The following is an 18,264-nucleotide window of genomic DNA, read 5'->3' as shown; positions in this document are numbered from 1 at the left end:
TTATTTGCTCTCGTGATGGTTATTCAGGGTACAATCAGATAGCTGTGACACCAGAGGACCAGGAGAAGAACCGCATTTACATGTCCATATGGAATTTTCGCATATCAGAGGATGCCTTTTAGTCTATGGGCCCCTGCCACTTTTCCAAAGGTGCATGCTTTCCATTTTCTCTGATATGGTAGAGGAATCGTATAGAAATATTTATGGATGATTTTTTATATTTGGGTCTTGATTTTGATGTATGTCTGAAAAACTTAGATTCTGTCTTAAAAAGATGTCGGGACTGTAATTTGGTTTTGAACTGGGAGAAGTGTCACTTATGGTGACCGAAGGTATAGTTCTTGGACACAAGGTGTCTAGGAATGTTAAGGGTGTGAGGTTAATGTTAAGGGTGTGAGGAGTTTTCTTGGTAATGCAGGATTTTATAGGCGGTTCATAAAAGATTTTTCAAAAATTGCCAAGCCCTTATGCAACTTATTGGTCAAGGACCAAGAGTTCCTGTTTGATGATAAATGTCTGCATGCATTCCATGTTTTAAAAGAAAAGTTGACCACTGCACCTATCATGATGGCACCTGATTGTTCATTACCATTTGAATTAATGTGTGATGCTAGTGATTACGCTGTAGGAGTGGTATTGGGCCAAAGAGTGAATAAATTGTCGCATGTCATTTACTATGCCAGTAAGATCTTAAATGATGCACAGAAGAATTATGTGACTACAGAAAAAGAATAACTGGCTATTGTCTATGCATTGACGAATTCAGGCCATATCTGTTAGGATCAAAAGTTATTGTTTACACTGACCATGCAGCTTTAAAGTATTTGTTAAGCAAGCAGGATGCTAAACCCAGGTTGCTCCGCTGGATGTTACTGTTGCAAGAGTTTGAGGTAGAGATCAAAGACAAAAGGGAGTTGAAAACTTGGTGGCTGATCACTTATCCAGGATTACAGAAAAGAGCTTCAGAGAAAGATTTTGGAAGTAGTGATCAGAGAAGAGTTTCCTCAATGGAACATGTTTTGGGATGTGTGTTGTCACAGAGATTGTTTATAAGATAGATCATACCCGTCAGGCTCGTGACGTTAAACAAGCGCTGAGTGGGAGGCAACCCACTGTACTAGGTATGTAATTCCATGTTCATACCATATCCATAAGATGAAGAAGTAAAGGGGAAATTTTTTTTGAAAAATCAAAAACGTTAATCCTGACCGTTTTAGCGTCCCTAGAGTTGCATCATTATGAAACTCTCTGGTTGTGCGCGCTAAGACGTTCACTATGAGCGTTTTAGCGTTCACCAACAACACCAATACAGGCACTCTGGCCAACCGCGCTAAAGCGCTAATTCTGACCGTTTTAGCGCTGTGCTGCACAAAGTGTGCATTTTTCTCTGGACAAGGACGCTAAAGCGCTGGTCAGCCAACGTTTTAGCGCCCCGTCACTTATTCATAAAACACGGTTTCCCTCCCACTTCTCTCATTCACAATATTTTCTTATTTTCTTGTTATCTCTCCATCTCTCTCTCATTGCATCTTGAGTTCTTTCTACAATCTTTCATCGCATCTCATCCACTCACATTTCAGGTATTCATCAACTTCTCTTCATCTTTTCAATTTGGATTACCTTAGGGTTTACTTCACAACCATGGGAGTTCCTAGTTTGATTCATGAACATGTTATAATGCTATGATTAGATTGTCACTAAATGTTTATGTTTGAATCATGCTGTTGTTTCCATCTGTTTTGGGGTTTAGAAGAGATCCCCTCAATGTTTATTCACATATGCAATTACACACGCACACAAGGTGTTCGTGGAAATGCCTGACCCAAAAATTGGCCTGGCGCTAAAACGTTTGGTTTCAACGTTTTAGCGCCCGTCCAGTTTTTACACATGTTTAAGGCCAGGACGCTAAAACGCTCAGTGTGACCGTTTTAGCGCCCAGGCCCTGTTTCATACAAAATTGAGGGTCTACATTAGGGCATTGTGGGGTTGTAATTCATACATGTTTTGATCCAAATTCCCCACTACAAGAGTTCTAAATCTGGGAATTGTGGAATTGGATTCATGATATGTAATTGTTTGACATTTGGACTGATTTTCTCTTGTTTGTGTAGGCACAATGTCTTCTTCTTCTCAACCAGCTCCCTCTACACAGGGGAAGAAGAGATATAAGAAGCGAGCCCGAGTGGATCAAGGAGGAGATACTGAGGCTGAGCCTACCCCGCAATTTGATGCTCATTTCTGGAAGAGTGAGGAACATGAGAAACGTTATACTGACAAGACTTCCAAGAGGCCATTTGTGAGAGAAAGAAAATTCGTCTTGGAAAAGGATGAATATCCTCAGTTTCAGTCTCAACTGAAGACCAGGGATTGGGTAACTTTTGGAAAAATATCGGGTGATAGCAGCCCTAACATAGCAAGGGAATTCTTTGCTAATGCGTTTAATGGAGATCAAGAAAGCAGGAGGACCTTCACTAGCTGGGTGAGGGGAAAGAAAGTGAAGTACGATGCTCACACCATCCAAAAGCTGCTGAAGATAAGGTTCTGTGACTATGTCAATAATGTCAGTTGTGAGTTCAGGAAGAACTTGTAGAAAATTGAAATTCCACCAAGGAGAAGTGATCCAGACTTTGAAACCTGGACCAAGATGGTGGCAGCTGAGCCCATTTTGCAGACTATAGCCAAACCTGGTGAAACTTGGGAGCCAACCAAAGATAAGGTTGATCCTAAGTTGATTTGGTTAAGGTATTTAAATGGTGAGGCTAGAGTCTGGTTTCACTTTGTAATCTCAAATGTCATGCCCTTTTCCAACCAGGCAGAGGTCATCCTGAAGAGAGCTGTCCTGATTCACACTATCATGACCAAGGCGAAGGTGGAACTTCCTATTCTTCTTCAGGACAACATTTATGATATGGCTCACTCTGACAGTGACTCTGCTGCTTTGGGTCACTGTTCCTTGATTCAGCTGCTTTGTCAAAAAGCTGGTGTAGATGTTACTGATAATGGGGCACCAACTAAATTGCACCCTACAATTGATGCCGCAATGATAAGAAAGAAATTGAAGATAGGAGGAGGGGAGGCCACAGGATTGACCCCTGGTAGGAAGTCTACAGCTGAGAGTGATGATGAGTTAGAAGAGAGGCTACAGACAGGGGAGCAATGGATGGTGAATACTGACTTCCGTATGAGACATTTGCGCAGGCGTCTCCGGTTTATGCAGTCCAGTCAGCACTCATTTTAGACATATATAGTGAAGATGATGAAATCTATATGTGAGGCTCAGGGCTTAGATGTTATTGATTACCAGCCTGCTGTTTACCCTCATTTTGATGAGGGGGAAGCCTTTGAGGCAATTGCCCGGACTCACTATGTTGATCATGTGGATGGAGCTGCGATTGCTGATGATGCTACATCTTCCCATGCTGCACACACTTCAGAGAGACAGCCTGTTGTTGATGCCACTACCACAGAGACCACTGCTGCTGCTGCTGCTGATCCACCTGCTGATACTGGTGCCATGGATGAGGACAGAGGTATTGATCCTGAGTACAACCCCTTGCCTACTGCTGATCCAGGCTCAGATTTGATGTTTACTGATGATGAGGAGTCTACCTACTAGACTCCTCATTTTGTTTTTACACATTTTCTGTTTTTATTGTTTTATTTTGGATACTTTTAGTTACTTTTGGTATTATTTTTAATTTTGTACATTTGTTAGTACATTGAGATTCTCTGTTTGGATGATGCACTTTTGAAATAGTACTGATGCTATTTGTTGATATGTGAATGTGTTTCAGAACTTGTCAACTGCTTTTTAGATTTAAATTAGTTGCTGGGGACATCAACGTTTAAATCTGGGAATGGGGTGTGAATGAATGACATGATTGCAAAATTCCATGGTGATATCACACAGTTGATGATGACACACAGTTGATGAGCCACAAACAGGGAAACATCTCAATCCTTTCTTTTAAATTCTTGTGAATGTAGTTTTAGGTAGTTTAGGTAGTGTTGTATATGTACAAAGGTTGGATTTAGAGTTGAGATGATGTGAATTTTATGAGGATAGGATGATCAAAGTTTTACATGATTGATCAAAAAAATTTGATGCAATTTGAAATCCTTGCATGTGTGCTAAATGATATGTTTGCATGACTCATGCTATGTGAGGAGTAGAGAGATCAGTTTGATGTATATAGAGGAATTCAAGCATGCACTCTGAACTGTGAGACATAGAGCCTATACAGAAAATTTTTTGTTCAGAGAGCACTTCACTGTATGAGTAACTCTAGAACTTGCCCTGTTTCTAACTTGAAATAGTTCATGGTTTGTAAAGTAGAGTTTATTGAGGCATTTTTCTTTTGAACTAAATTTTCCTATTGTATGGAAGCCTTAAGTCTAAACTTGTTGTGATAAAACTAAGAGCCCTGCACTTATTCCAGATCCTAAGTTTTCAGATTATGTGTTCAGATAAGGGGTAAAGGATGAAAGCTCTGTTGGAGAAAGGTGTTTCTGCAATGAATAAAATATTAAGTGTTAAGTGTTGGAAATTTGGAGAAAATGAAGAATGAAAAGGAAAAAGGAAGTAAAGGCACAAAGTGCTTGGTTTGGAAAAGGAAAAGAAAAAGGAAATGAGGAAAAAGGGAAATCAAAACAACACAAAGTGTTGAAAGTTGGAAGAAAAGGAGGAAGGAAGTTCAAGAAAAAGAAAAGTTGTAGAAAAGGTGGTGAAAAGAGTAAATGAAAAGGAAGAAGAGAATGAAAAGGATTAAGGAGTACATAGATAAATTCAATAGTGATCCTCCTCTTATCTGAATCTGATTCATCTATCTAACCTTCTGCAACATCAAATCCTACCTTCAGCCAACTACGTGCCAAGCCATTTTCCTTCTCCTATACATAATCCTATCCCTAGTCAAGTCATACCACCAAAGCCTCTTTTGTTCTGCTTATGAATCACTGTCACTATGGAAAGTGAGAAGATGGGCAAGCTTATAGTAGTTTGAGTGCAGTGGAGGTTGAGTGATGAGTACACCCTTAGACACTAGAGTGCAAGAGAGTTTATTCTCACAATTTTTGAGAAGTTCCGAGTGAGGGGGTGTTTTGTGTTGAAGGTCTCTGCATTTCATCTTACTGATCTGTTGAAAGTCATGTGATGAGGTTAAGCAAGTCATAGTAAAAGATAGATTGCTGGGTTGTTAGATTGTATCTTGGAAAGTTGATCTGTCATATTTCAATCCAACCTCATAAATTTCATGTGTAAAGAATCTCAAGTCTTTCTCTGTCTTTAAAGTTATTGCTGAGGACAACAATATTCAAATCTGGGAATTGTGATGAACCCTTAGTTCATCATGGTTTTTAGCAGGAATTAAGATCAAATTGTATGTTTAAATGATGAAAAACAAGTTTAATGTCCTAAGATGTCCTCAATTACAAGTTCAAGAGCTTTATTAGAAATTTGTATGATTCTTGTAGGAAAAGCAAGCTTGAAAGGCAACTGGAAAAGGAAGAAGATTCTGGAGCTCAAGAGGAGAAAAATTGCCTAAGTGTTGAGCGCTAAAACGTCCACATTGAGCGTTTTAGCGCCCTGCTACAGGAAGAGGCCAAAACTTGCTGGTGATGAGCGCTAAAACGCCCACACAGAGCGTTTTAGCGCGCTGCTGCACTTAGAAGATGGAAAATTGCTGGTCTTGGGCGCTAAAACGGCCTGCAATAAGCGTTTTAGCGCCCTGAAGTGGAAAAAGGACTGTGGTCTCCACCGCTAAAACGTCCAAATCAAGAGTTTTAGCGTTGGAGTCAGTTAAAGTCAGTTGAGCATCCACCAAGTTTGGACGCTAAAACGGTCATTCCTTAACGTTTTAGCGTTTTTGTCAGTTAAAAGCAGTTGAGCATACGTAAAGCATGGACGTTAAAACGGTCACTTATGGACGTTTTAGCACCCACATTAGTTTTCTGTTTTTAATTGTAACACTATAAAAGGCAAAGCCTTCACACTTAGTAAAGGATCTGGAATTTTCTCTCTCTCTCTTAAACTTTAGTCTGACTTCTCTCTAAATTCTCTTAGTGTTTTAGTTTTTGTATTAGGATTTCTTTGTAATAGTTTGGAGATTGAAGACCTTCAACATGGAAATGAAGTTTGATTCTTCTTTTCTTGTATATTCCTTAGTCATGTCTTAGTAGAGTCTTTGTAGTCTGAATGCAATAGAACTCCATGATAATATTATGTTGATTTGATTAATATGATGAAGTATTTTTCATGTGTTGATTTGAGATTTTCTGATTTAATTATTTCTATCAAGGAAGTAGTGTAGAACAAGGATGTTTATATGACTTCTGTATCTGATAATCTCAACATCAGAATTCTAGTACTCAAGGGATTGATGCTAGAGTTCTGATATAATCTTAAGACTTTAGTATTTCATGCATGTATTAAGAAAGAGATCACCTAGGGATTGGGGTTTCTGATTAATGTATCTATCAGGGTAGTATGGGATTACATCTTGATGATAAGTAAAAGGTTGATTAACATCACATGAAAAAGAATTCATCATATGATCAGTTTTTACATGGGTTATTATGGAGGAAAGTTGTTTTCTGACTACTTGTTGTTTTATTAATTCTTAATCCATATTTATTTTGTGTCAAATTACTTACAATCAATTTTCTGGTGACAAATTATTCATGACATTTACAAATTCTTATCTGATTCAAATTAGTTTTCTATGGTTTATTGGTGCTTGAACACAATTTCTCGTGAGAACGATCTTTACTCATCATTTTATTACTTGTACGACTAGTGCACTTGCTAAACGTCCAACAATACTGAATTGAAAAACAATAATAAAGAAAAGAGAACCCCAAGCCTCCATTGGTGTGATGTTGACTTGGTTCCACAGTGTTCCAGCGCTCCGCAACAGGATTCCTCCTTCAGTCTTGGTGTAATGCTCTGGACTTGTGGATTGGTGTTTTGGTCTGACCCCAAGCTCCTTATTTATAGCCATTGGAGTTGAATCCTTCATTGCATCTCTCACCGAATCTGTATCAGATTTGTAGTTGATTCTACAATTGTTTCCTTTTTGCATTTAAGATCTTGTAGATTGGTGACAAATTTTTGACTTTGAATCTTGTTATAATCTTACTCCAATCTTCCATGAATCTCTTTAAATCAGGTTTGATATGCTTCCGCTTTAATTCCAGATATCAAAATCTTATATCCTTCGAAAAATCTCAGCAAATCTTCATTAAATTTTGTCAAATCTTTGCTGTCAGGATGTGCTTGGGCGCTCAAGTGTGTTGTTGGCCGCTTGAGCGTGCTGAATTGTTTCAAATTGCTATTTCTGCCTGCCTGAGCGCGCTTGAGCGTGCTACTGGGTGCTCGAGCGTGCTCCTCGAGTTTGAATTTTTGTATTCTTGGGCGCTTGAGCGTGCATCTGTGCGCTTGAGCGTCCTGTTGTGCCCAGTTTGGCTGTTTTTCCTGCTTTCAAGTGCTCGAGCGTCCTGTTGTGCGCTTGAGCGTGCTTTTCTGGCTCTTAACTTGTAAGATTTTGGCTTCCCTTGGTCCATATTGAGCCGCTACTTCTTTGTCATGATTTCTTTAGCACTTTTAGCATCAATTCTTGTGGTTTTACCTTCAAAATGCATATATCATCAAAACGTCAGCTCGATTTCCTATCTTATGATTTCTATGTTGTAAAACCTTGAATTCCATGCATTCTACTATAGAACTCTTGTATAATTTAGCCTAAAAACATGGTAAACCAAAGGTTTATCAATAAACAAGGAACTTTCTTTTAACTTCTCCTCTTAATATTAACTTTTATTTTCTCCTCTTTGTCTGAATTATTTATAATAATTAGATTATGTCAATGGAGAATTAGTCATTGAAATTAATCCATTATGTGATGACTTAGGGAATATTTTATTTTTGTGAATAAGCATTGATTGAGTTAGTCTAAGAGACAGCAGGAATATAAAAATTACAGTATGAGTGATTGAGAAAGAGCATAATTAACTAAATTGCACACCTATAGCTGTGAGGTTTGAGCCTAAACAGAATTTTTTTTTCGATGTGCACTTCACTGTTGAAAATACTTCTAGAACTTGCTTTGTTTCTCCTTAAAATGGTTGTTTACATGCATGTTTTAAATGATTGATGCATTTTATTATTTTAGCTACCTAGCCAAAAAGCTAACCATTATGATATCCTTTGAGCCTAGGCTTTTTCTTTTCTTAATACCTGTTGTTTTAATTAGCCACTGCACATACACATCTACCTTAAATAGGATTGGATTGTAAAAATTTCATGGTAGGGTGTAAACATGAGTACTTCATCATGTAATTTTAAGTGGTGAAAAAGGAGGTTAGGTGAGTTGAGCAAAAGCAAAGGTTGGAAAATGGTGAAAAAAAAAATTTGTTGCTTTTATGCAAATAAAAGTGCTAAAATATATGTACAAAAAAAAAGTGCTAAAATATAGAAAATGAAAATGAAAAGAAAAATATTAGAGGTTGAAAAAGAAAAGCACATAAAAAAATAAAAGTGCTAAAAAAGAAAAAGGAGGAAAGAAGGAGAAAAATGATTATTTGTTTAAGTGTTTATACTTTACCATGATCTTTCTGTGTTCCAATGCTTTAGCTAGTTTTCTCTTATTTATTCTTCCTTTAGCCAAGCCCCATTACAACCTGAATAAAGATCTCTTGATCTTTTGTGCATGTTAATTAACTGTAGAGAGTGAGAATATGATCAAGCTTATAAAAGTATTGATACACTGAAAGGTTGAGTGAAACACTTACCCCTTAGACAGATAAGTGATGAGTGACTTAATATCTCTAGTGAGGGGTGTGTTGAAATTCAGTTATTATGTTCAATTGATAGATCTCATGCTTTGATTCTATAACTTGCTTGATTTCAAGACAGCTAAGTTAAATGTTTGTTCTTAAACTTTGCTATTTTTATTAAGTCTGATCATTTATGGATTGATTTACTATCTGAATTTGACATTGAGCATGATTTTTATACTTTTGCATATATCTCATGTTCTTAATTTAATTCATTGCTGAGGACAGCAATGAGTAAATCTGGGAATGATTTGATAAGTGTCAAAGACATTATATTTTTAAGAGTAAATACCATTTTGGGTCCCTAACAAAAAACACGGTACCCACTTTAGTCCCTTACAAAAAAAAATTAGTCTCGAGGCCCCTGACAAATTCAAAGTGGACCCATATTAGTCCTTTTGAGGGACTAATATGGGTCTTTTTTGAATTTGTGAGGGACCACGATTTCAACTAAATGGGTCCACGTTGAATTTGTCAGGGACCTCGAGACTAATTTTTTTTTGTATGGGACTAAAATGGGTACCGTGTTTTTTGTTAGGGACCAAAAAGGGTATTTACTCTATTTTTAATATCAAATTTAGTTTAAATAATGATTAATATGATTAAGAATATAATGTTAATTAATAAATCCAAAAGATATCAAGATCTCTGCCTCCTAAGTCATTTCCGGCTGCCTCCTAGCCATTCTCTGTCGTGTCCCAGAATTCCTCTCTAAAGCCCTAATTGCGTCTCTTTTAAAGAAATAAAATTGGGCTTTTAATTTGGACCAGGTTCGCGGAACAAGAATTAATTCTGATTAATTTTTTTATTTTTCTTGATCTTTATCCTTTGCAATTGCCTTTATCCATTAGTATTTGTAATTAATTACTTTAAACCTGAAAATTTTTGGTTTCTTTTCATCTTTTAATTCTGTTGTTATGATTATGCAAAGCTAAATTTATTTAAGTAGTTAGGGCGAGACGGAACCAATGGGTTCTTAAACGTTGTTTGCCTTTCTTATAATTTATATTCATGGTTTAAAGTTATGCAATCAATTTGTTCTTTATGATTAGCTTTATTTATGAATTGATCACTCGTAGATAAATATATGAATCGTGCATGACAATAGGGATGTTGGTGTATTGATTCTGATTGGTTAATTGCTAGAGTTTGTATGATCTAAGGATAGACTTATGAATTCTATAACGTATGATTCTTGCGTTAATTCTTGCTTTATGAAAAAGTACTAAGAGATTAGGCTTTCGAGTGAAGTAAAGGATTGGATTACCAAGGAATTGAGATCTAATCAAATATAGAAGAAATTGTTAATAACTTGATCTTGAATGTTAATTATAAAATGAGTAGACTCGTTAGAAAAACATTGGGAAGTTGAGTCCTAAGAATGGGTAGACTCGTTAGGAAAATATTGGGGAAGTTGAGTCCTAGCTACGTCTTTTAGTAAAAGTTAAAACCAATTTTCTCGCATTATTAATTCTTGCATTAATTTCTTAAATATTGAAAATCAAAAATAAGTTGTTTAAAAATTCTGTTTTGTTTTTACAATTAATTCTCTCAACAAAATTAATTAGGATAGATCCATGTTTAATTGCGTAGATAAATTAGAGATTGGTAATCAGTCCTCGTGGGATCGACAATCTTATTTTACCACTTTATTACTTGTACTGATGTCTTGCCGAAGTTGCAACATTGATTACACTGTGTTCTTCATAGGAATTAAGGAGATAATTTACATATGTACTCTCTCCTAGTTAAAATCAAGTTTTTACCTAAAATGAAAGGGGGATTAAAAACTTATACAACATAAAATCATAATAAAAAAATCTTAAAAAAAAAAGTACTTGGAATATTGATAAAATTGTTTTGATGAAAAAAAATTATAAAAGCATAATTTTAAAACAAGTTTTAAACTACCATGCTCAACCCTGGTATTGTGGCTTCAAAGTGCAACAACCTGTCATGCATGATCAACTTTTATCAATAGTACTAGGGACCAATGTTGAAGTCAGCATTTTACCAAAAAAAGGAAAAAAAATAGTTGAAGTCAGCAAGCATAATTATTCATAGAGATCAAGAACTCGACAAGGAAATAATAAGAAGACTAGTCAGGTACTATCCAAAACATGCATGCAAGCATTTCCTCAAACAGTTTGTGTATTAAAATGCAATGTTTGTGGAGTCAATAATTTGGAAGGGAAAATATAAAATAAAAGAACACAACCAATTTTTATCAAGAGAAGGGACTGGATTTCCTACCTTCCAGGGCATGCGCGCTTACTGGTGTGTAAAACAAGGGTTGGTTAGCTTGGGTAAATAAGGATAAGTTGAGTTAGAACATTTGATTGCTTCCTGCCTCAATCTAACTCAATTTTTATTTATAATTGTACTGGTTAATAGGCCCGTCGAACCTAGCAGGATCATAAGAGTGGCAAAAATCTTTCTATTAAGTTTTTAACATATGTATAGAAACATATGTATAGAATTTGATCTCAAAACTACTGATTAAGATAGAATAACTCCTTACCAGTTGATTCTCAAACTTAATGGTAATTTTTTTTTATTTTTTTTCTTTTCCTACCACGTTATTTTTGTTATACAATTTTTAATGCGCAAACTCATAAATTAAGATATATTTAATTAGTTAGTCGTATTAAAGTATAACATGTCTTATTCTAGGTTATGAATTGTTTATTTTTATTAATAATCCTTTTGTAATATTTATTTATTTGAAAGCGAGGCTGTTACAATCATGATCTTTCATTCGGAAAAGCACGTTGTTATCTCTCTTCTTTATATGTAGTTCTTTTATATATTTTAAGTTGCGTCCTTGAAACTCAAAATTCGGTGTCTGCTGTGCCAATAATAACACTATTAGCTTTAAGCTGGTGTTTGGTTGGGAGTTTTTTAGGGGATATCTATCTTTCTCAAGTATGACTTTTAGAAACATTATGTTTGTTTCAACGTTTTTCACCAAAAATCCATCTATCCAATTTGTCTGGATTTATGAGAAACATAGATATCCGCACTGTTTAGAAACCCAATTTGAAGGTGGGATTTTTTCGGAAAATCGATTATCTGGCTTTTAATGCACTGTTGATTTCATAAAGTTACCTAATTTTTCCAGTAAATTTTTTCCCCAACAAACAACTTTTTTTTACATTTTTCTACCTATCTCACTTTATCTATCTTTCCAATCATTTCTCTATCTATCTCATTTCCCTACTATTCCAAAAACATTTCCTCAACCAAACGCCCCCTAAAGGTGTTTGGTACGAGTATTTTATTTAGAATGATGGGAAAGTGGGGTGGGGAATGTTTTTTGACCATATTTGATATTAGGAATCATAAAAAATTCCCAACAAAAAAATTTCTCCATCAATCCAGATTTGAACTAAACATTAGAGGGGTGTGTTTGGTTGGGGGGAAATGTTGAGATAGATGAGTAAGTAAGAAGTGGAAATATCCTTACACCGTGTTTGGTTGAGACAACTTCTATATTTATCAACCTAAATCACTATCTTACCAAACCAAGTTGCATATCTATCTTCATGGATTTAGCCGGCCAAAGTTTCCCTTTCATCGTGTGGTATTATTGAAAAGCAATCAATCTACTGAGAGCGACTTTTAACCAAAAGACTTGGATACCCTCTCTTATCTCTGTTCGATCTTCTTAGTCTAACACATTCCTTTCTGAACCCACCTTAATAGCAAGAGGTGAACTTGTCTTCCTTGAAGAAGAACTGCATGGCTGCTGCAGGCATTTAAAATGGTACATAAAGTATGATAAAATTGTGAAAGTGCTTAATCTCGAACTTGTGAAAGTGCAAAGTAAACTTGAGCGGAGAAGGCTGGAAGCTTTGGAGAACTTTCGAGTTAAGATGACGTATATAGAACAAATTGCACGAGGAGCGAGAAACAAGGCATGAAAAACCCGACAGAATGAAGAGCTGAAAGCAAATGAGAAAGCAAAGGAAATTCGAACAACAGGCAAGCTACCAGGGAATTTTTTCTGCTTCTGAGATCACCAATTATGTAACATCACTGGGTTTGATATCCAAATATTTGTTTCGTGGTTAAATCTATAACTCTGAAGTCTCCATTTCTAGGAAAACAAGACTTCTTCCGACAAAAATTGGAAAAATAAAAACTCTAAACTTAAACACTACTTCTTGTGTAAATTAGTTCCAGTTTTTCTTGCTAAAGGTTTCTATTCTGTTTTGCTACACATTACCACCACAGTTCGAGCGTCAACTTTATTTTAAGAGAACAACAAATTAATCATATTATGGAACTTCAGAGGTTAAGTGCTTAATCAAGCTACTGTTCCCTTCATTTCTCACTTCAGGGTAAAGTAGCATGCCACCGTCAAAAATATTTACAAACAGGGTTATTTTCGTAAAGTTATCTAATTTTCCCATCTATATTTACCTATAACCAAACATAGATTTCATAAAAGTTACCTAATTTTTTCAGTAAAATTTTTCTCAACCAAACAACTTTTTTTTTTATATTTTCCTACCAATCTCAGTTTATCTCACTTTCCAATCATTTCCCTATCTATTACATTTCTCTAGTATTCAAAAAATTTCTCCTCAACCAAACGCCCCCTAGAAAAAAAGAATTCCCCCCAACCTAAGATATTATTTTTTTCCATATACTTGGATTCTGATTTTAACAATTTGAGAACAAAATGACCTCTCGTATTTGATGAGAGAGATACATTATTAAAAAATTATGGGTAATTTAGTAATTTTTGTTGAGATTCCTTTCAATATTCTACCATCAACCAAACATACCATCAGTAAAATTAACTTAATATTTTTGATAAAATTTTACCATACCAATCACTTTTTCGTTACTTTTACGGAAAAAAAAAAAATTTCACCATATTCTGATCATAAATCTTTTTTTCTGGTAAAAAAAAAAATCTCCCGTACAAATGCCCCTAAAAACAAACTAAACTCACACAAATGAGAGATGATGACAAATGAACAATAACATTTATATATCATTTTCATTGCATTCTTACGCTTAATTTTTTTTTAAATTATTAAAATGAAAATTATATATTCCAACACACTCTGTTCCTCGAATTGTTTTTTTTTTTTTTTCCTTCTTTTTCAAACAAGCAAAGTGTAAAACCTGTGTTAATGAATACTAAACCTCTCGCTTCATGACATTAAACATACTAATGGAGATCACCTAAAAAAGGACACAAACCTAACTCAATTAAATGAGATCAGAGGATGATAAGCATCAAACTTAATACCATTAGTGCAATTGAGTTTGGTTGCTTTGTTGCCACAGCAAACGAATTGGAACCAGGTTCTAACGTTCTACCAGGACTAGGCTCAATTTCAGGTGCTAACATTCTACCTGGGCTAGGTGCAGGTGCAGGTACGGTTGCAAGTTGCCCCACATCAAGTGCAATATCAAATTTGCAAGTAGCATTTGGGGGTGATGGGTCTTTCTCGGTGATGATTGATAAACCGTTGAATTTGCATCCATCTTTGTTTTGATTTGTGACTTGGTAGAATGCATTGAATGCATATGATGCTTTTGTCCTATTATCCATCCACTCACAAGCTGACCCATTAGTCACACTAGTGCACCCCGTTGATGCCCCACATGCAATCTTCCAATTTTCGTTCATCTTGGGGTCATCAAGTCTCGCTTTTGGAGAAAGCACACACCATTGTTTCTTCATGTACTTAACCCCTTTTGAAGGTACTAGTTTTGTGCCATTACCCAAGTCCACTTGGTACTTAATGCTTCCATCATAGTTGAAAATACCCCAGTGTGGTTCAAAGTTGCCAGGTAGAATACTCTTTGCATCTTCATCTACAAGTCCAAACATGTACACATCTGGCATGTTTTGAGGCCTCTTGGGGGGTCCTTTATTACTATTTATGCGATCAATTAAGCCTTGATAGAACCTTTGAGCATTTGCATTGTTTGCGTTGGAATCACCATTTGTTGGCCACCCAACTTCTCCAACTATGATAGGCATTGATCCAACCCCATGTTTTTCTAAGGCAGCTGAAAGGGTGTCAAGATTCCCATCAAAGGCATTGGTGTAAGTGATGTTTCCATCAACTAGACCAGGGAAAGTGCCATTGAAGAAAGCAAACTCCTTGGGGAACATGGAATCGTAGTAGAGGCTGAGGAATGGGTAAATGTTAATGGCAATGGGAGCATTGTGTGTATTGAGAAACTTGAGTATTTCAACAACTTCTTTTGTAACGTTGGCACGAAAGTCTCCTCCAGATGGAAGGTCATTGTCAGTCTCATAGATATCTGCATTTATAGGGATTGTCACTTGCACTTTTTTCCCTAAGCCAGCTTTGTCTAGGGAAGCTTTGATGTTTTTAAGTGCTGGAAGAACTTTGTGTATGTATTTGTCCTTATAGTCCTTGAGGAAAGCTTCATTGCTCACAGCAACGTACCTATATGAGTTCCAAAATGTGCCAGAGTAATTGTTATTCTTTTTTATATAAACAAAAAACGATACTTCTACACAATAAAAAGATGTGAAAGATAAATATATAATAAATTCCAAACTAATTCCTATTAAACCCGGAATAGAAAGGGTGGAGTGGAGGTAGTCCTTGTACATAATCTTACCTTTATATAATTATAAAAAAATTGTTTGAATCCATAACCTTTCAATAAAAAAATAATAATTTTACCACTTCTTCAGACTTCCTCTTTATAAATATATAATAAATTCAAGTGTAGAATAAAATTTATGCATCTTTCATGGTTATTATATGATGGATACGCAAAATTTTAAAAATTAAGATGGGGACTTGATCATGGAAGTGTGCTTTTGTCAAAAAAAAAAAAAAAAGGCAAGTACTTAAATTAATAATTGTATATTATATTTCTTTAACAAAATATAATATACTTTATGAAATTTGTTTAATTCCATGTCCTTTAACATCTATGGTTACATCAGATTCATATGATATATATGAGAGAAAAAGTATTGGTAACCTTATATCGACTCCATTCTTGATGTATGCTGACACATTTTGAGCCACCCAATCGTCACTAGCTTTGATGTTGTTTCCAAGGGATTGTAAATAACCATTGTCTATTCCAACCATTACCTGGATACCAGAATTTGCAAGAGCCTTTAGCGCCTCAGCATCAGCATCAAAAAGCTTTACCTTATCGAATCCATTGTCCTTCAGAAGCTGCACAACTATTTCTCCCTGAAGAGGCTGTGTTGCAATTCTTCCCCAGTTGCATGCAAAGCCCACCACACCTGGCCAGAGCACGCAAAGTGCCACAGCCACCAAAATGCACGAAAATAAGTGTCTGTGCCTCATGTTTTTCTCTTCCCGAAATTTCTAAGAACTGCGTTTATGAGTTTTGGTAAGTTGGTAATCATCCCATGTGGTGCAATATTATTGATATATATATAAACAGATTCAACAAAAAACGAAGAACTCAACTTGATCCAGAGTTTCCAATGTGCTTAAAAAACGAAAGAATAATTTTCTAACTTTAGACGCATAGATTTATTTATGTACTCTAAGGGGTGACTTTAGGACTCTTATTAGAGAAGCATAAAATTAACCACTTTTATCGGATTATGTGCGGTGCTCCTGGTTTTAAGAAGATTACAGGCAATGAAGTTCCTATATTTCATTTTACAATGAGTTTAAACAATCTTTATAATTAGTATAGCTGCCATATTTAGATATTATACATATGGGACCAGAATTGGGCCACGATTAATGAATGTTATTTGACTAGTGGTCTCTAAATTCCTCCTGTAGGAGCAACAGGAGTATGCTAGACCATTGTAGTTTGAATGTAAAGAATCATCATTGTTTTACAATTACCTCTTATTAGACAGATATGATGATGCTCCACACTCTTCAGTCCTTTGGGTCACAATACGAACTCACGAACTAATCTCTATTGCGTCACAGCACGAACAGATCTTTACTGTGGTGAACCTTCCAAACTATCTCTCGATGGGAAATGGATAGTGTGTGGCACTTTTTAGATCTGAGTTTATTTCTTTTGTTCAAAAAAAAAACTAAGAGGCTGATGACTTGAGTGGTAGTATTTATAAGAGTTTCAAGAAATCCTAGCCCTAAGCTCAGGCTCTTCTCATACTCTTAGCGCGTTAGGGTTTTAGTAAAAGAGCACAAACCCAACACCTTTTTTTTTTTTTTATATAACAAAACCCAACACCTTTACCAATAGGAATTTATGTTTATTGACAAAGTGTGATCTTTTGGACCATTGTGACAAATTTTAGACTAAATTGTTAATTGTATTTATTAATTTAATTTTATTATGATTTATAAATATATTATTAGTAATTAAGTGCTGGAAAGAAAAGAAACTTATTTATTTAAAGAAAAAAGTGGTAAATGACTTAGTGGAGTGTATTTGATTGAGATTTCAATGAATTTTTTTTAACAGAAAAATCCATGGTAATCAATTAGGATTTTAAAGGATTGAAAAAAGTTACCTGGTATTCGATTAAGATTTTAAAAGATTATTTTAGAGTCCGTCCAATTTCATTGGTATTCAATCAGGATTTAAAAAAAAACAAAACAATCTCGTGGTATTCAAAAATATGATATTTTAATGGATTCTCTATTGGTGTGGATTTCGTGAGACTTTTTAGTGAGAAATATAAATATGATACCTCTCTCACAATCTCACCCTAACCCCAAGGATTTCTTGAGATTTTTTTATTGCAGTGTATTCTTATTCCTTTGGCGGGTTGATCCGCTCGAAACCGGATTTCGTCATAAAAGCTTCGTCAAAACTCAAAAATAACAGATTTTGAGTGATTTTCATCGCAAAACAAACCAGAAACAACAAATCAACAAGATTATAACATAATCCATCTAAAAATCGGCAGATTTTTCAGCAATTTTTTAGAGCTTTTGGAAGTTTAAAAAATAATTTTTCAAGCTATGAGATGTGATTTTTCTTAGCACAAAAATGTATGATATTTATATTAAAAACAACATAAAATAGTGAGAAAACAATAGGGGAACTAAAACCCTCAAACCAATTTTCGATTTACATAAATGAAACAATATTAATTTACAGAACGATTGAATCTTTCATAATATGAACCCTATATTTCGTAACAATACATTCATGAACGAAATTCCTTCGCTATAAGAATTGATTTCAAATAATTTTTGTATCAATAGATAACTAAAAACTTATTTTTCGAAAGCCCTAAAGCAATTTAAGGTTTCAATGTATCAATTGAAAATAATTTGAGAAATTTTCTAAACTTTCATGTAATAAAACCAAGAAATTCATATTCGAAATTTTCTTATAATACTCAATGAAAATATGCATATGATATATGGTTAGAAAACTCTCATCACGTAGAACAAAAACCCCAAGGTTTCCAAGATCAATTGCAAAAAATTTCAAACAAAATTT

The 18,264-nt window shown here is 35.1% G+C and overlaps 1 protein-coding gene across 1 annotated transcript; it reads right to left on the bottom strand.

The window, feature by feature from the left end:
* Nucleotides 1-14,068: 14,068 nt before the first annotated feature.
* LOC133285027 (glucan endo-1,3-beta-glucosidase 5-like) lies at nucleotides 14,069-16,163 on the bottom strand. The gene is made up of 2 exons (XM_061482174.1): nucleotides 15,826-16,163; nucleotides 14,069-15,275 (listed from the first exon to the last, which is right to left on the bottom strand). Exons 1-2 carry the CDS (start codon nucleotides 16,161-16,163, stop codon nucleotides 14,069-14,071), a joined length of 1,545 nt encoding a protein of 514 aa, XP_061338158.1.
* Nucleotides 16,164-18,264: the final 2,101 nt, after the last annotated feature.

The sequence above is a fragment of the Gastrolobium bilobum genome, unplaced genomic scaffold (genome assembly GCF_033153095.1).
Source record: "Gastrolobium bilobum isolate Gb01-03AN ecotype WA unplaced genomic scaffold, APGP_CSIRO_Gbil_v1 utg90389, whole genome shotgun sequence".
In the NCBI taxonomy this organism is placed as follows: Eukaryota; Viridiplantae; Streptophyta; class Magnoliopsida; order Fabales; family Fabaceae; genus Gastrolobium; species Gastrolobium bilobum.
The sequence above is the reverse complement of the archived record's forward strand: the minus strand, read 5'-3'. Positions and strand labels throughout refer to the sequence as shown.

Coding starts and splice junctions, on each gene's coding strand:
- LOC133285027 (XM_061482174.1), bottom strand. CDS start 16,163: ATGAGGCACAGACACTTATTTTCGTGCATTTTGGTGGCTGTGGCACTT. Junction 15,276..15,825: donor AAGAATGGAGTCGATATAAG/GTTACCAATACT, acceptor GAACTCATATAG/GTACGTTGCTGTGAGCAATG.